General features: G+C 46.5%; 1 protein-coding gene across 6 annotated transcripts in view; it reads right to left on the reverse strand.

The window, feature by feature from the left end:
• The window catches only part of NUMA1 (nuclear mitotic apparatus protein 1), a 503280-nt gene that overhangs the window by 253117 nt on the left and 230338 nt on the right, over positions 1–19825 (reverse strand). For all 6 annotated transcript variants that reach the window (XM_029602025.1, XM_029602029.1, XM_029602028.1 and 3 more), the window contains exon 11: positions 18275–18392. In XM_029602025.1, coding sequence (XP_029457885.1) covers positions 18275–18392 — 118 coding nt within the window. The remainder of the gene's footprint in view (positions 1–18274; positions 18393–19825) is intronic.

Here is a 19825-nt window from a genome sequence, read left to right on the forward strand (position 1 = left end):
GGCACAATGGCTCCTATCTCCCGAAGACGGCCCAGTGTCGACTGCACAGCCCTTCGCTTGGAGGGGAGAAGATGAACCTTCCCTGCGGGGCGCGGACAAATTCCAACGCGTAGCCGTGTTCTATGGTATCCAGGACCCACTGGTCCGAAGTGATCCACGCCCACTCCTCGTACAGCCGCCCTCCAATCCTGGGGACGATGGAGTGGGCGAGCCGAACATCATTGGGAGGACTTAGGAGAGGGCTGCCCTGATCCGGAGGCGGGACGCGCGGGCCTGCGCCCGCGAAAGGAGCGCGACCAGGGCTGTGACCTGGTGGCGGAGGGCCTGGGGGCCGCCGGCCTGTAATTCCTGCAGCGCCGTTGCGCCCTGGCCCTGGTTCGTGAAGACGAGAACGCCCTGGAGGGCCGGTACCTGTCCTTCGGCAGACGATAGACCGCGTTGTCCCCCAGGGACTTGATGAGCTGGTCCAAGTCCTCCCCGAACAGGAACTTACCCCTGAAAGGCAGGGACCCCAGGCTCGACTTGGAGGACGTATCCGCCGCTACCGAGACACAGGTCGTAGGAGGCATCAGCCCCCTACGCCACCGCAGCTTCCAGCCGATCCGCCTGGGCGGCCTCTCCGGCCGGCAGAACCTGAGAGGTGAGAAGGTGTTGCACCCAGAGGAGGCTCGCCCCCTACGCTAGCGAGCTGCACATCACCGCCCGCATCCCCAGCGCGGAGACCTCGAGGAAAACTTCCAGCTTGCGATCCTGCATATCCCGTAAGGCTGCGCCACCCGTGACGGGTATGGTCGTCCTCTTCGTGACTGCCGACACCGCGGAGTCCATTTTCGGTACCTTGATGAGATCCAGAACCTTGATGAGATCCAGAAAATCCTCCGTCAGCGGATACAGCTTTTCCACAGCACAACTGACCTTGAGGAAAGCCTCGGGAGCGTCCCATTCCCTGGGGAGGAGCTGCAGGGACGACTCGTGGATGGGGAACGCCCGAGCCCTCGGACGAAGGGCTGCCAGCACCGGGTCACCTTTCTTAGCCGAAGTGACGACAGCGGGCGCTACGGGAGCTGGTGGATCCGGGATAAGCTCCTCCAGCTCTTCCCGCTGGAAGAGACGCAGCGTGCGCGGGTCGTCCCACTCTGCCGAGGAGTCCCCTTGCGCCCAATCCAGGACGCTGGGCCCGGCCCCCCGCCTCCGACTCCCACGGGAAGCCGGCTGCGGGCGGGAGGCCCCCACTCCCGCCGGGACGGGGGGGGCCTGAGGGGGAGACGAGGGCCGAGGGACCCTAGCGGGGGGCGGACCCGCGGGGGCGACCAGGCCCTGTAGATATGCAGTGTGCCTCAGCAGTATAAATTCCGGGGAAAAACCCCGGCCTACCCGAGGGGGCCCCGGTGGGGGGGGACCCCGTGGAACCCGTGTCCACCAGATCCGGTTCCGGCAACAAGCTCGGGGGGGAACCCTTGGGGGAATCCCTGTCCTCCTGCGCTGCCTGAGTCCCCTCAGGGCGCAGGGAATGCAATATGGCCGCCGTTCCCGCCAAGAATGGGGGAGGGGCCGGCCCGCACCGCCCGGGCAAGCCTGCAAAAAGGAAAAATCGTCCCGGGACCGCGACATGCCTTCCCCCCCGGGAAGGTCCCGAGCGCAGATCCCTTCGCGCGAAATGCGCGATCCCGGTTCGCCGCAGGCCGAACAACGCAACGGCCGCGGCATCGGGAGCGCTAGCGAAAACGGAGCCGGCAGGCAAAAAAAAAAATCAGAAAGCCTCGGGGGGGGCCGAAAGGAGAAACGCCGGTGCGAAAGCCTCGGGGGGGCCGAGAGGAGAAACGCCGGAGCGGGGGGGCCCGATCGGCCTGCACTGCCCGCCGGCTGAAAAAAACGGCACCGCGGGGGGGCCTTCCTGGCCTCACAACCCGCCGGAGAAGAGCTCCCTGCTCCCTGCTGCAGCCCACGAGGCCGCGGGGGGGCCTTCCTGGCCTCACAACCCGCCAAAGAGGAGCTCCCTGCTCCTTGCTGCAGCCCACGAGGCCGCGGGGGGGCCTTCCTGGCCTCACAACCCGCCGGAGAAGAGCTCCCTGCTCCCTGCTGCAGCCCACGAGGAGCCGGCAAGATGGCCGCGGGAGAGGGAGAAAACGCTGGGAGGCCGGTTCCACCGGCCGCCGCGTCCAAATAAGCTGCAAAAGAAAAATACAGCAAAAACCAATACAACTTACCCCGGTGAACAACAACAGCCTAGTCGCCGGGAAAGGAGAGAGAGAGACAGAGAAACAGCACCAAAAGGAAGTCCCGCCTCTCAAATTAAATCAATTAACTTTTTTTTTTTTTTTTTTTTTTAAAGAACAAACTTGATCCAAAACAACTAACTATAATAGACAGAGAAGAAAAACCCAAACAAGGGAACAATGGTTACAGGTAATCGGGAACAAGCCCAGATTCCCCTACTCGCATCTGCTGGAGTCAGAAGATACTGAACTCCTGCAGAGGGGGTAGTAGTACTTATGGTGACGCCCCCTCAAAGCTTTGGCTGACTCCATCTGCTGGAATGGGGACATAACCCACGGTCTGGACTGATCCAGGTACGTACAGGGAACTTGTTCATTAGGACAGGTCTGACTGGATGCAGAGGAATCCAATTATTCAACTGGTACCTTCTTCCAACACAAATGGAACATGGATTATTTAAGGCTATAAACCTCAATCCTTCCTCCAATGTCAAGCAGGATTCCTTTCACCTTCCTTTCTCTGCAGTTTTTAGTCCCTTACCACCTTACTCCAGCAAGTCATCATAGCAAAAGTCCTCAGTAAATGGATGGCAGGTTCATGAGCACTGTGAATCTCATTTGCAGTGTGTCTTGTCTAAGATGGCTGTGTAAAGAAATGCAACTATTTCCCTAAACATTATTTCGGGCTGCCACCCCCTCAAGAGCTACAGAAATTGGTTCTTTGTTATTGCAAGAAAATACATGATATGTGGCTCTTTTGCCTGTTCTCTGCAGAAAGCTTGCAAGAAGACACAGTCATTGTTGCTTCTGACTGGGCAAAATCCCAGGCTCCGGGTCAGCCTTGAACATATGGAAAAAGAGCAGAGGGAAGGAGTAACTGTTGATAGATGGTTGAGCTATGAGACAGACTCCTTTCATTATGGGAGTTGGAGGATGAGTGTGTGGGGGGGGACGGGACACACACAATGAAGTTACTGGGTAATACATTTAAAACTAATAAGAGAAAATATTTTTTTTAGTCAACACATAATTAAGCTCTGGAATTTTTGACAGAGGATGTGGTGAAAGCTATTAGTGTAGCTGCATATAATAAATGTTTGGACGAGTTCCTGGAGGAAAACTCCATTAACCATTAAGGTACAGTTGCAGAAATCCACTGCTTATTCTTGAGATAAGCAGCTTGGAATCTGTCTATCCCCTAGGGATCCTGCCAGGTACTTGTGACTTGGATTGGCCACCATTGGAAACAGGATACTGGGGTTGATGGACCTTTGGGCTGACCCAGTATGGCAAGTCTTATGTTCTTATGAGTTTCCACCCCCAGAAACTGGCAAAGATGTACTGTAGTAGCGATTAAAAGAATACCTTTGTTTTATGTTATCACTCGATGTAGGAAAAAGATTAGAAAAAACACTGGACTTCTGTGAGCTTCCAATCACTGGATGGGAGTATAATCTAGATCATTTTGAGATGATTTTTGCCATTTTCCAATCAATACCAGATCAATAGAGTGATATCATTGGTATGGGTAAAGCTAACACGCTAGCTTATAACCATGTATGGAAAATTAGGATGAGCATATATATAAAACTCTGATTTAGCTCATACATAATGTGAAACACCAAAAACACTCAGCTTGCTTTTTTTCTCTGACTTGATGTTTTTTGCAATTACAATTTCCTATCATATTTGCTATAAATATAACTCCAACAAAGAAAGGATGATCAAAAAATATGATGTCCGCAGTTCCTTGAAATGTAATCAAGTTTTATTTGGAGCTTGAGAATACTTCATTTGACAATATGTTTATAATTCACTTACACAGTCCCCGAACATGGAACCTTGCTTTGAAAGACTACATTGGGAGGGACCTTGAACTATAATTAAAGAGTAAACAAATAAAATGTGTTAAAGTAACTGGACATAAAGGCATAAATAAACACAACCATCAAACAGTAGCCAAAGTATGTAAAGCACTTACCCGGATTTAACCAGTTTCACATTTAGCTTTGAACGGCACATCAGAACAGAAGTTCCTGTGACAGGGATTAAATAGCAATTGGCAAAAAAGCACACCAGAAAAATCAATTGTATACACAAATGCATAGAAATATAAATAAAGAATTTAAAAAAAAAGGATAGTCATGCAGTGTTAAACTGGCATTCTGACATTTATAAGTAAACAGAAAAAATATACTGTGCATTCAATGTCTGTGTAATACAGCATTGAGAATGTACACATCTACGTCTGTTAGCTTAAGCTGTCGTAGAGATCTATGAAGGGAGTTGCATATGCAGCTGTATCTATGAACAGTGTTCCTGAATTTGATTAGCTTGTGAAAATGCTCCCCTGACACAACATTGGCATGATAAATGACTGTCATACACAGTATCACTTCTGTCTATTAGAAACCTGTTCTTCCCCCCTTCAAGGGGAGATTTTTCCTGTATTTTAACAGAAACATTAACAGAGGTGGATTCACACTCTAAATACTGTAATCCCCAAAGGGCTCAATATAAACATCAAATGGGCAGTATTTTTTTTTTAATGTTCTCGTGTTCATACCCCATGCCTGTCGGTAACATCAGTGCGTGAACACTTTTCTTTATTAAAACTTATTTGCATATTCTAATTTTACCATGTTGCTTGGGTGTACTAAAACTATGCTTCCCTTCATGAGATTTCTGCCTCAGCTTAAGCTAACACAAGTAGAAGTGTACACTTAATACTGTACAACACAAACACTGAATGCACAATATATTTTTTCTATTTGCTTATAAATGTCAGAATGCCAGTTTGAAAAAACACTGCTTGACTATTATTGTTTTACAAAAAAGCAATTCTTTATTTACCTTTCTATACGTTTGTGTTTCTCTCTTCGGTGCGCTTTTTTTTGCCAAATGCCATTTAATTCCTGTCACCAGAAGTTCCGTTCTTATGTGCTATTCAGATCTAAATGTGAAACTGGTTAACTCTGGGTAAGTGCTCAACCTGTGGGTTGTGTTAATTTATGCCTTTATCTTCAGTTACTTCTCACATTCTATTTGTTTACTCTTTAATTATAGTTCAAGGTCCCTCTCCACGCAGTCATTCGAAACAGTTCCGTGTCGGGGGACTGCGTACAGTAAGTGGATTACAAACACGCTGTCAAATGAAGTATTCCCAAGCTCCAAATAAAACTTGGGTTTAAGTTTCAAGGACACATAGACCTTATTTTTTGACCATCCTTTCTATTCGTTAGATTTCCATTGTTGGTTTGGTCCTCCATCTTCCTTAAAATATGTGCTGTAAATATAACTGACAAATTCTTAACAATAAAAGAACAGTAATTATTCTTCAAAGAATCTCTCCTTGTCGTGTCTCGGCAGAGAAGGGGGCCTGGAAGGCAAACATATTCAAAGGATTTACAAAATTATAGGCTGGGATTCCCCCCTCCCCCTTTGTAAAGCTCACTCTATGCTTATGGCCAGGGACACAAGAACACTTAGACTCAGTAAAAAGTATAATGTATTTTTATTAGTCAATATAAATGTTCTCGGGAGATGCTGGGTACTGGATGCTCTTTGTCTGACAAACTGACCAGCATCTCCTCGTATACAGGAAGTGATCCTTCTTTTATAGATAACATACGATATTGTGGAAGCTTCTAGACTTGCGTGACTGCCCAAAGAATCATTTACATAAGTTGTGATGTCAAATGCATAATTAAATCATCCCTAACTATTCTTGATTGGTTTACTAGGAAAGTGTAGCCCATTTCCCATGGCTTTGGAGATAGTACTTTGTTCTGTTAAAATCTTACTGGTCAAGATAATAAACACGTCTGTAGCTGTGTTGATTACAAACTCCTGAGAATAGTGCCTGAAGCTCCCCTTTGTGACCCTATGAATAGGCCTCACCTGTCTGGTGCCAGCTTGCCTGCCTCCACAGATATCCAGGGACATTCTGTAAGTCAGAGTCCATTCAGCCCAGGCAGGCTAAAGAAAAGCAGAGGCTTCTGGGGACTTCCTTCTCCATGTTGGTTTTCTGTTCAGGCATACTTCTCACCTTCTGCATTAGAGTACCATCTGAGAGAAGCACCTTGTAAATCTGATAGCCAAGATATCACTGGGATATGGTCAGCAGCACTAGGAAGGCAGCTGCTGCCACCTCCATCACCTTCTAAGACCTGCCCAAACCAACTTGCTTCCATTTATAACATGGAAGCCTGAGGCTCATATGCCAACAAGAAAGTGGGATATAAATCCAAGTAACAACCCTCATTTGTGGTTATCCAGGGTGTCCATTCCCATTGTTTTTAACCTCATTCCCCCCCAAACCTTCCCATTCCTTGTCTAACCCAACCACTGTAACAGTAAAACTTGTGTAAAAGGCATGGGCTGAGATTTGCTAGGGAGCCCAACTCTTCTTTCACTATACATTCAAGAGAAGAAACTAGAAACAGCAGAAAATAGTCTGCCCATCCTCACCAACTGCTCAGCTAAAAAACCCCTACCACTCCCTCAGAGACCCCACTGCTTGTCCCATGCTTTCTTGAATTCAGATAACGTCCTGGTTTCCACCTCCTCCAAAAGGAGGCTGTTCCATGCATCCACCAACCTTTCAGACTCTTTCCATGTTGTTTCACCGCCTTCTTTCCATTGAAAGAGGCCTGCCTCCTGTGCACTGACACCTCGGAGGTATATGAAGTCTATCATAGCTCCCCTATCTCGCCTTTACTCTATAGCATATATATATTTAGATCTTTAAGTCCGTCATCATACGCTTTACACTGAAGACTGCTGGCTATTTTAGTAAACACCCTCTGGACAGACTCCATATCCTGTTCATATCCTTTTGAAAGGGCAGTCTCCAGAACTGTACATAGTATTCTAAATGAGGACTCAGACAGGAGCAATATCACCTTTTTAATGCTGACCATTCTTCCCCCCATGCACTCAAGCATCTTTCTGGCTTTTGCTGCTGCTTTATCCACCTGACTGGTCACCTTGAGATCATCATCTATGATCACTCCCAGATCCTGTTCTTGTTTTGTGCACAGAATTTTATCTGCTGAAGAGGAGCCAAGATAGCAGACTAGCTTCAGCAGTGTGCATTATGGTGAAGCGCAAAGTCAAGCTTCAGGTGCTCCCCTCCGAATAAGAGGCTGGTACAGCACCAGTTCGAGGTCCCATTGATGCCTCCGTGACCAGAGAGGTGGTAGTGTTAGCTTCAGGATGGCATCATTAGGAGAAACGACAGTGAGAGCCCCTGATGTTCTCCCGTGAAAGCAATCATTCTTTCCTCCAAAGAGCAAAATTGCTTACCTTGTAATAGGTGTTATCCCAGGACAGCAGGATGTAGTCCTCACATATGGGTGACGTCACTGACTGAGCCCTATTGCGGGAAAACTTTCTGTCAAAGTTTCTAGAAACTTTTGACTGGCACTGTGAGGTCACTGAGCATGCCCAGCATGCTATGATATTCTCTGCCACAGGGGTCTCACTCTAGTCTCGTGTATAGCAATAAGCTTTAGTAAAAATAAAATAATAATAAATGAAACATACCCAACTCCGCGGGGTGGTGGGTAGGTTCTGTGAGGACTACATCCTGCTGTCCTGGGATAATGCCTATTACAAGGTAAGCAATTTTGCTTTATCCCAGGACAAGCAGGATGCTAGTCCTCACATATGGCTGATTAGCAAGCTAGAGGCAGAGTCATTTTGTGGTGAGGGAACAGTGAAGTATTGTTGTTGAAAATGAGTCAGCCGAAGATCACAGCAGGTTGGATGTAGAAGGAGTTGGGTTTAGACTGGAAACATGTTCTTTAAGACAGATTGTCCGTAGGCTGAATCTTGTCGTCCTTCTTTGTCCAGACAGTAATGAGCTGCAAAGGTGTGAAGAGAACTCCATGTTGCCGCTTTACATATGCCAAGGATTGGCACTGAATGATAGTGTGCTACTGAGGTTGACATTGCTCTTACTGAATGTGCCTTTACTCGCCCTTGGAGAGGAAGGCCTGCTTTTTCATAGCAAAACTGTATGCAATCTGCTAGCCAATTGGATAGAGTATGTTTATCCACTGCTTTACCCGGTTTGTTTGGATAAGATACAAGTGTTGATTGGATGTCCTGTGGGCTTGGGGAGAATGAGGCCTTGGAAAGAATGTGGGTAAAACTATGGATTGGTTCAAGTGGAATTCCGTAACTACCTTGGGGAGGAATTTTGGATGTGTACAGAGAACCACTCTGTCATGTAGGAACTTTGTATAGGGTGAGTACATGACAAGGGCTTGTAACTCACTAACCCTTCTAGCTGATGTAATGGCTATGAGGAAGATAGTCTTCCATGTGAGAAATTTAAGGTCACAGGAATCTATGGGTTCAAAAGGAGAACGCACGAGTCTTGTTAAAACCAGATTCAGGTCCCTTTCTGTGACTGGTGGCCGAATTGGTGGTTTAAGTTGAGTTAAACCTCTCATAAACCTACTGACAAGAGGTTGTATGGATATTGGTGCATCTCCCATCTTGTTATGGTAAGCTGAGATTGCACTTAAATGGACTCTTAAAGATGAAGTCTGGAGGCCAGATTCTGAAAGATGGTATAAGTAGTCTAGAAGAGAAGTAGTGGGGCAAGTGAAAGGATCAATATTCTTTTGTCTGCACCACAAAGTAAATCTCTTCCATTTCGATGAATAGTTTTTTCGTGTGGAAGGTTTACGTGAGGCTATAAGCACTTGAGATACATTAGTTGAAAGATGGAGTGGTTGTAAGATCAGGCTTTCAACATCCATGCTGTCAGGGATAGGGATTGGAGGATGGGATGGTGCAAACGACCCTGATCCTGAGTTATGAGAGTGGGAGCTACTCCCAGGCAAATTGGATCCCTGACTGAGAGGTCTATAAGTGTGGGGAACCATACTTGTCGAGGCCAATATGGGGCTATGAGTATCATGGACCCCTTGTCCTGTTGTAGCTTCACCAGAGTTTTGGTTATGAGTGGTATTGGAGGATATGCGTATAGTAGGCCTGAGTTCCAAGGGCAAGCAAAGGCATCCTTGGCTGGTTGCTTCTTTTGTTTGTGTAGAGAAAGGAATTTGTCCACTTTGTGATTCAGATGTTATGCAAAGAGGTCCATTGTTGGATGTCCTCAACGTTGAAATATCCTGGTCGCTACTGAGGGATCCAGGGACCACTCGTGTGGTTGGAATTGACGACTGAGTCGATCTGCCACTACATTGTGAATGCCTACCAGATAAGTGGCCCGGAAAAATATTGAGTGGTTCAGGGCCCAGCCCCAAATCTGTGCAGCTTCTTGACAAAAGAGATACGAGCCCGTACCTCCCTGTTTGTTGATGTACCACATGGCAACTGTATTGTTCGTTTGGATGAGAACAGTCTTGTGTGAAAGGCAGTCCTTGAACGCATGCAGCACATAACGTATAGCTCGAAGCTCCAGGAAATTGATTTGAAATGTTGCTTCAAGTGTTGTCCAAATACCCTGGGTTTGGAGAGTATCTATGTGAGCTCCCCAACCCAAGGTGGATGCATCTGTAGTTAACGTTATCTGTGGGACTGATTCCTGGAAGGGTAGGCCCTTGCGCAAGTTGTCCTTGTTTGCCCACCATAGTAGAAAGGAACGTAGCTGGTGGGTTACTTGAATTGGAGAATGCAGTGGTTGAATGGCTTGGATCCATTGTGATCGTAAGGTCCATTGGGTTACTCTCATGGAGAGATGTGCCATAGGAGTGACATGAACTGTGGAGGCCATGTGGCCTAGTAATGTTAGAAACTGATGAGCTGTTGCTTGTTTCTTTGAGTAAAGTGAGTTTGCCAAAAGGGAAAGTGTGTCTGCTCGATCATCGGGTAGAAAAGCTCTTGAGAGGATAGTGTTCAATTCTGCTCTTATGAATTGAAGCAGGTGAGATGGAGTAAGATGGGATTTTTGGTAATTGATGAGAAAACCCATGGAATGGAGGACAGTAATTGTTTGGTTGAGAGAAGCGAGAGCTCCTTATAGAGACTGACTTCTGATGAGCCAGTCGTCTAGATATGGAAACACATGGACACCTTGTTTGTGCAAGTGTGCTGATATTACTGCCAGACATTTGGTGAACACTCTGGGAGCAGAGGCAAGGCTGAATGGTAGTACTTTGTATTGGAAATGCTGATGACCTACCATGAAACACAGATACTTGCGATGAGGAGGGAATATTGGAATGTGAGCGTAAGCGTCTTGAAGATCCAGAGAACAAAGCCAGTCTCCTTTTTGAAGAAGTGGAAGCATGGTGCCTAGAGAAACCATCCTGAACTTTTCTTTCTTCAGAAATTTGTTGAGATTTCTGAGGTCTAGGATGGGACACCCCCAAGCAGAGGACACAGAACTCATGGGGGTCTACAATGGACATAGTCCAGGACACCAGGGGCACTGGCGAAAACAGGTCTATGCCATCGGAAAAAGTACGCAGTTGATGGTCGGCGGACACCGGGAGATGAAACAGTCTGCGATCTACCACAAATGATCAAAGAACTTACCAGGTCACAGAGAGTGGAACCCTACGTGATGTGGGAAGCAAGTTTCTGAAAAACCTGTGAAAAAGAAGCGCAAGCTCACAATTGCGAGGCAGCAGCTTCACGGAAAGAAAGAGACTGAAGAGGGACCCCACGTGGATGCGTGGTTAGTGGCATGCTGGGCAAACTCAGTGTGCCAGTCAAAGTTTCTAGTTTTCCGTGCCGGGCTCCATCGGATGATGTCACCCATGTGTAAGCGTCAAACTGTCAGCATGTTCATTCATAGTTGTAAGATGCCTTACAAACACTGTATCCCCCTTTTTGAGTTAAATGCCCTTGTACATCTTTGTTGACAACTTTTTTATCAATTTAAACCTGCAATGTTCCTATCTGACCTTCGGTTGATCCCCCCCCCCCCAGTTTTTTGCACCCTGTTAATTGTACTTCTGTTCTCTAGTTCCATGCAAACCGATATGATGATCTCATGAATACAGTCTATAAAAGCCAATAAATAAATAAATAAATAAATAGCATCCTGCTTGACCTTGGAGAATTAAGGTAATATAGAGGGATCTGCCCTTGTGTCACATGTGCAGGAGGACTACATCCTCCAGGCTGCTTAATACAGGAAGAAGGAGCATAGGTGATTCAGGAGCCTGTAGGAGTGCAGCAGAATCAGCAGTGAACCAGAAAAATTTAATTTTATGACATTTTGAGAAGCAATTGCAGCACAAAGCTTTCCTTTATCTGGTCAAATTAAATGGTTATCGGATCAGTTTAAGAAAGCTACATCAGAATTGAGTTGTCAGACTGTTGAATTGGGACAGAAGATAAACTGATGAGAAGGTTGAATTAAACAGCTGGAAATCAATGATCAAATGTTGGTTAAAGATATTAGTTTACGGATTGAGTGCAAAAATGTAGAGCCTTCGCTTAATTCATTGTCCTAAGGATAGAATTGTTTCACCATATGACATGTTTAAAAATTGTGTTGGACGTTTTAAAAGGCTTCTATTGTAGCATTTCTGCCAGTTTTTGAAGTGTATTACCTTCCCCAGGTAAAAGGCATACCCACTGGGGATCAAAAATTTCCATAATCCGTTGATAGTTTAGATATATTTCAAACTTTAGAAAAGCCAGAATACGATATAGCAGCACAGCAACTTTATTAGTTTAATTAGCACTTGACACAAAGAGCATTCCTTTTAAAACATTTCTTTAAGCATTGTGATATTTTAAGAGTTACAAGATTCAAATGTTTCCTGACAACCTGTGAAAAAGTGCAGTTGTGTACCCATAACAGGTGTTCTCCTAGGACAGCACGATGTTAGTCCTCACATGTGGGTGACATCATCCAATGGAGCCTGGCACAGAAAACTTGTGTCAAAGTTTCTAGAAGCTTTGACCAGTGCAATGAACATGCCCAGCATGCTGCTATCTGTGCATCCACGCAAGGTCCCCCTTCAGTCTCGTAACAGAGAAAAATACAAGTGAAAAATTAAACAAACCGGAAGGAGAACCCAACTTCGTGGGGAGGCAGATGGGAATCCTGAGGACTAACATCCTGCTGCACCAGGAGAACACCTGTTACAGGTAAGCAACTGCGCTTTCTCCTAGGACAAGCAGAATGGTAGCCCTCAAATGTGGGTGAGTACCAAGCTCCAGAATGGTTTCTGCTGTACATAAGAACATAAGAAATTGCCATGCTGGGTCAGACCAAGGGTCCATCAAGCCCAGCATCCTGTTTCCAACAGAGGCCAAAACCAGGCCACAAGAACCTGGCAATTACCCAAACATTAAGAAGATGCCAATGCTACTGATGCAATTAATAGCAGTGGCTATTCCCTATGTAAAATTGATTAATAGCCATTAATGGACTTCTCCTCCAAGAACTTATCCAAACCTTTTTTGAACCCAGCTACACTAACCACATCCTCTGGCAACAAATTCCAGAGCTTTATTGTGCATTGAGTGAAAAAGAATTTTATCCGATTAGCCTTAAATGCGCTACTTGCTAACTTCATGGAATGCCCCCTAGTCCTTCTATTATCTGAAAGCGTAAATAACAGAGTCACATCTACTCGTTCAAGACCTATCATAATCTTAAACACCTCTATCATATCCCCCCCTCAGTCGTCTCTTCTCCAAGCTGAACAGCCCTAACCTCTTCGGCCTTTCCTCATAGGGGAGCTGTTCTATCCCCTTTATTATTTTGGTTGCCCTTCTCTGTACTTTCTCCATCGCAACTATATCTTTTTTGAGATGCGGCGACCAGAATTGTATACAGTATTCAAGGTGTGGTCTCACCATGGAGCGATACAGAGGCATTATGACATTTTCCATTTTATTCACCATTCCCTTCCTAATAATTCCTAACATTCTATTTGCTTTTTTGACTGCTGCAGCACACTGAGCCGATGATTTTAAAGTATTATCTACTATGATGCCTAGATCTTTTTCCTGGGTGGTAGCTCCTAATATGTAGATGAGAACAGCTGCAACCGAACAAGATGCCAACAGACACAACAACAACTGTGCGCTGTTGGTTGACCGAGGACTGTATGGTTCCCATAATAGGTACGAACAGGAGAGCTGGGTTCATGTCTGGAACAAGTTGCACAGGATGGATTGACTGAAGGCGCTGTCCTGATGCCCGTCCTTGAATAGGTAGTAATGAGCCGCAAATGTGTGAAGAGAGCTCCAGGTTGCGGCTCAACAGATTTCGACAATGGGGACTGCACGCAAATGGAGCCACCGATGTCGCCATAGCCCACACACAGTGAGCCTTTACTCTGCCGGCTAGCTGAAGGCCTGCCTGTGCATAGCAAAAGGTAATGCAGCCAACCAGTTAAACCAGGTCTGTTTACCCATCGCCGTCCCCAGCCTGTTGGTGTCAAAAGACACAAAGAGCTGTGTGGACTGCCTGTGGCCAGCTGTGCGATATAAATAGAAAGCCAAGGCCCTCTTGCAGTCTAGGGTATGGAGAGCCTTTTCCCCGGGATTGGAGTGAGGCCTCAGAAAGAAGGTGGGTAAAACGATTGACTGATTGAGGTGGAAATCAGTCACCACCTTGGGCAGAAACTTAGGATGTGTACGCATGACCACACGATCACGGAAGAACCTCGTGTACGGTGGGGTACGTAACAAGGACTTGAAGCTCACTGATTTGAAGCTCACTGACTCTAAGAGCTGAAATAATCGCCACCAGGAAAATCACTTTCCAGGTGAGGAATGTCAGATTGCAGGATTATAGCGACTTGAAGGGAGAGCGCATGAGCTATGCCAGGACAATGTTGAGGTCCCAGGAGGCCGGAGAGGGGGCTTCAATTGGAGGAGGTCCCGCATGAAGCGGCCTATTAATGGTTGCACTGAACTGGGCATGCCAGTGACACCCCGATGGTACGCACTGACAGCCTAAGGTGAAGCCTGACTGAGCTGGTTCGAAGCCCGGACTCAGAGATGCCACAGGTAGTCCAACAGCCGGGGAAGGGGACATGATAAAGGATCTAGATCATGTCCCGCGCACCAGGTGGAAAATCTTTCCACTTCAAGCTGTAGGACTTCCTGGTGGAAGGTTTCCGAGAAACCACGAGAACCTGGGAGACCCAGTCTGAGTGTGCCAAGAGCTGGAGGACTACACGCTCAACATCAAAGCCGTTAGAGCCAATGCCTAGAGGTTCGGATGACCCTGATTCTGAGAGATGAGTCGGGTGCCGTCCCCAGCCGGATGGGTGCCTGAACAGACAGAAGCAGGAACCACACCTGTCAGAGCCAGGAGGGAACCACGAGTATCATGGTCCCCCTGTCCTGCTGAAGCTTCAGCAGTGTCCTCAAGAGGAGCAGTAGAGGGGGGTATGTGTATAGCAGACCTCTCCCCCAGTGGAGAGAGAAGGCATCACAGCCGAATGTCCATCCCCGACACCAGGTAGCAGAACCTACTCACCTTACAGCTGTGTAGGGAGGCAAAGCGGTCCACATCCAGTGTACCCCATTGGTGAAATAGCTCGGCTGCTAGCTCCAGGTTGAGGAACCACGCGTGTGGCTGAAAGGATTAACTCAAGCAGTCCGCCAGCACATTGAGGCGATCCGGCAGGTATATTGCATGCAGACACATCTCCTGTGAAAGGGTCTAGGCCCACACTTGCACCGCCTCGTGGCAGACGAGGAACGAACCTGTGCATCCCTGCTTGTTGATATACCACAGCGCTACTTGGTTGTCCATCTGGATGAGGATTTCCTTGTGCGATAACCGGTCTCTGAATGCCCACAAGGCTTAACAGATTGCCTGAAGCTCCAGGAAGTTTTTGACAGCGGGCTTCGCAGGCAGTCCAGAGACCCTACGTGTGGATACTGTCCACATGGGCTCCCCAGACCTGAGGAGAGGCATCGGTGGTTAGGATCACCTGAGGTGGAGCAGTCTGAAAGGGGAATCCCCTCTCCAAGTTGGAGAGGTTTTCCTACCAGGATAGAGACACTCGCAGATGATCCGTGACTGCGACAGGAGTCTCGATGTCCTAGAAGTCCTGTCGCCATTGCAACCGCAAGGTCCATTGAGCCCTCCGCATGCACAGGCAAGGAAGAGGGGTAACATTTATTTATTTATTTATTTATTATTGGTTTTTTATACACCGATCTTCTTGCATTGGATGCAAATCAAACCGGTTTACAGTAAAACAATTCAATTTGCCAAGTAGCATTACATGGAACAAAGAACATGGAACAATATAATAGTGTTTACGAGCATTACAAAGAATACTAGTAACAAATTAAACATTTGAACCTTTAGAGACCATTAGTGACAATTCTTATAGCGAATTTGATTAAATGTGCCTTAAATGATAAAAACGAAAAAAACGAAAAACAAGGGGAAAAGATTGAATGGGATTTACACGAAAAAGGGGATAGGGAGGAGGGGCAAAAGAAAGAAGATGTAAAATAGGGACGGAAAATGGGTGAATTTATAACAAATAGAATCAATTAAAAATGTCTTGGATAGTATATATTGGGTCTTCAAGGAAATGCCTGACTATATAGCCATGTTTTCAGTTTTTTCTTGAACGAGATCTGGCAGGAGTCTAGTCTGAGTTCTGGTGGGAGGGTGTTCCAGAGGGTAGGACCTGCGGTGGATAGTGCCCTGTTACTTTCGCGAGGATTTGACTTGAGGGACGAATAGGGTGCCTTGGTAAGCTTTCCTGATCGGTCTCTTGGATTTGTGGGTGCGTAGCTGAAATGTGATATCCATTGGGGCTGAGTAGTGTAAAGATTTATGCATGATGGTTAGAATTTTGTATAGAATTATATGTTTGATCGGGAGCCAATGGAGGATGTATAGGATAGGTGTGACGTGGTCTCTTTTTTTTTTTTTTTTAGAGTTGGTCAAGATCCTGGCCGCAGAGTTCTGTAGCATGCATGCACAGAGGCCGCCATGTGACCCAACAGGCAGAGCAGGAGGCGGGCGGAAACCTGCCGGCTGTTGCGGATGTAGATGGCAGTGAGGCGGGGGCAAGCGCCCGATCCCTGGGCAAGAACGTTCCTCTCCCGTGCTGTGTCCAGTCTGGCCCCTATGAAGTCCAGCTGAGGAGACAGCCTAGAAGAGACTTGGGGAAGTTGATAACGAACCCCAAAGTCTGTAGCGCCTGCACTGTCAGAGCCAGAGCACTCAGGGCCCCCACCCGGGAGGCACGCTTGATTAACCGGTCATCAAGGTACGGGAAGACATGCACCGTTCAACATCTGAGACAGGCTGCCATCACCGCCAGGCATTTGGTGAAAACGCGGGGGCGGAAGCCATCCTGAAGGGCAGCACTCTGTATTGGTAATGAGCCATCCCCACCACAAAGCAGAGATACTTCTTGTGGCCAGGGAAAATGGCCATGTGAGCGTATGCCTCCTTGAGATTAAGGGAGCAAAGCCAGTCTCCTTCTCTGAAGAGGTGAATCAGCGTGCCCAGAGAGATCATCTTGAACTTCTCTTGCGAGATACTTGTTCAGCGCCCTGAGGTCGAGGATGGGGCACAAGCTGTCCGTCCTTTTCGGCTCTGCTGGAGCGAGGGACCGGCTGTACTGCATCTGCTGTTAGAAGGGCAGAGAGCTCTGTTTGAACTATGACCTGCTGGGTGGACGAACCCCACGATAGACATGGGAGCGAGGTCCCTGGAAGCCAGCTGAAGTTGAGTACTTCCAGCATTTTGCGTCACGCATCCTCCTCTGTGAGCAGCTGAAAACAGACGGCTTCAGCCATGGCCCTGACAAACCCCGCAAAGGACAGATCCTCGGGGGGGCGATCAACGCCGTGGACTGCATGGTGTGGTCCAGCTCCTCCTGAAACTCCGGTGTAGCCAGGACTGAGAGAGGTGGACGAGGCGTCACGGCTCTTCTTTGGAACCCGGCACCAATATCAGTGGGGAATGCCTAGGACTACTGAGGGCATCAGCGGATGGGGCCTCCAATGCCTGGTGTTGCTTTGGTGGCAGCCCGGCAGCCGCCAGTGCCGCACCAGAACCAGAGCAGTGCATCGACGGCGACAATGCTTACGTGATCTCCCTTGGTGCTTGGACTGGTCTTTGCCAAGGAAGCATGCGAGGCCCCTAGTCAGAGGATACAGACCTCATGCGGATCCATGATGGACATGGTCCTTGTGTACTGGGGACACAGACAAGAACTGGTCGACGCCATGAGAAAAAACACCGAAGCATGCATCAATGACCAGCAGTCACCATGCAGCAAAGCGTCAGGGATCGACCGCAAGCTAGAAGAAAAACCTACCAATCAAGGAGGCACTGACCCCCAAAGGGGGACCCGATGAGGAAGTCGAGAAAAACCCAAACTTTGTCAAGAAAAGAAAAACCATACGGAGCTCCACAAACCGCGATGCAACTGCACTGCAGAAAAGAAGAAACTGAAGGGGGACCTTGCATAGATGCACGGATAGCGGCATGCTCAGTGTGCTGGTCAAAGCTTCTAGAAACTTTGACAAAAGGTTTCCGTGCCGGGCTCCATCGGATGAGGACACCCACATGTGAGGACTGCCATCCTGCTTGTCCTGGGAGAAAAAAAGAAAACAGTTTTTTACATTAAGGCCTAAGCTATTGCAGCTGGGAGCTACTTTTGTGCTGTACTAGTTGTGTAAATGTGTTTTAAAGTTTCAGGAGTGTTTTTTGACCCATCACAGTTGTCTATGTTCTTGACTGGAAAAATTGTGGTGGGTGGTCTTCCAAGCTGCCAGGACCCTTTACAAATGCGAACACATTTGCTAAGCTAGCTGCCTAATTTCAATTTGATTTTTTCCCTTTTCCTCTCTTTTGTAAACCTCCCCTCAATTATGGTGGTCTAACTTTTCAAGAATGTGTTACATTTAATTGCTTGGTTACTATTCCTGTTATGTTAGTTTCTTCAGTATCTTGAATTATTTCTTTTTGGGCTTTAATGCTTGTGGATTTTTTTTTTTTATATAAAGAATAAAAAGAAATATTTCATTCTCTATATTGTACTGCTCCCTTGGGTTTTTGCATCCAAAATGAATGATATACTTCATCTGTAGACCCTAAAAGAGAAGGCAACAATCTTTACCTTGTAAGAGAGCTCTCCATTCTCCTCAGACAGCTGATCAATTTTCCTCTCCATCTGGTTCTTGTCCGTCTTCAAGTCCTGACACTGCTTCAGTGTGTCTCGCATTCTAATCATCACACTGCAAGGAATTAATAAAACCGGAAAGTGAAGATGGGGGTCAGGGCTTCACCAGTCAATCCTGTTGGAAAGACACAGGTAAACCTGCAGACCTCAAAATCAGGACACAGGAGGGAGCATGTTCTTATGTTCTTAATGCATAAATTCAGTCCTACCATGGCAATAAGAAAAGAGGTGGGATCTGACTTCAAAACTGGTGTTCTTGAAAGATTTAATACCAAAATTATCTACCTGAAGAAGACTCCACGGGTCCCTATATTATTGGTTAGATCAAGAATCCCAGGAAAAAGATAACTCTGCTGCAGCAGCTCCCAGACAGCTACAAAGCAGCAATAAGTAGGAGACTTCCCTCCACTCCTCAGGCTGGTGAGGATATTATTGTCCAAGCATGTCAGGCAATATAAAGAGGAAAAAGAATATGGGTATTTTTCCCTTTATAAGGCAGAATTACAGAGAATCACGATGGCACAGACAGCTTAAGAGCAGAGATTTGAGTCCCTATGGAGTCTGAGTTCTTTCTGCCTGGTAAATTTTCAAGACAGTGAAAAGCAAGGGAAAAGTGAGGCTTTTCCTCCAGATCCTTCGTTTATTCTGGACCAAGGTCCCTGGATATTCAACACTCTAGACTCTACTTGGCTTCTATAGTAATGGGATGGGAAGAGCATAGTCTTCGACAACAGGACTTTTTGAAGAGGACACCAAGAAACTCAAGCAAGAACTGAAAACTTGGCTTTTAAACAACTCATTCTCTATTTCTCTTTAATTATAGCTCCTCTTAATCCTCTGATACATCCCCTATTGTTATCCAGTTTATATGGCTCTCCTTAATCTTTATTTCTATTCTTTATCTGTTTTACATTATACACCGTTGTGATCTGGTGATTCTCACTTGGAATGACGGTATATAAAAAAAAAAACCTAAATAAATAAAATAAGATGGGCACATATGGCTCACACTCAAGGTACTACTCCTGACATTGCCCGCCATGGACCCCATAGCCCCAATCCATGGACTCCTTCTCCCAGAGCTGTACAATCTAGATTGTAGCTTGTGCATTCAATCTTTCGAAAGAAATAGCTTTGCAGAGATTTTTATCTTTTCCCTCTAATTTGAGCCACAAAAGTAAACAAATCTGATAAAGCACAATGCTGCCAAATGTATTTTCAATGTAATATTATATGGAGAAGAGCACCACTTTGAACAAACTCTCAGTGGACATTGCAAAATCAGTACATACAGCAAGACATATATGTTCTAAAATAGAGTCAGCATGATTCAGCAACATATGTCTTAGGTCATATCAGTCAACAGGTCAGCATGGCCAACTTCTAATTATCATTATCTATAATTACCTACATGTGCAGCACATTTTGAAACTGATAAAGGATGATGTGTCATATCTATTTTCTACCAAATATAATTCTTCAACCTTG

The sequence above is a fragment of the Rhinatrema bivittatum genome, chromosome 5, assembly GCF_901001135.1.
Source record: "Rhinatrema bivittatum chromosome 5, aRhiBiv1.1, whole genome shotgun sequence".
NCBI lineage: Eukaryota > Metazoa > Chordata > Amphibia > Gymnophiona > Rhinatrematidae > Rhinatrema > Rhinatrema bivittatum.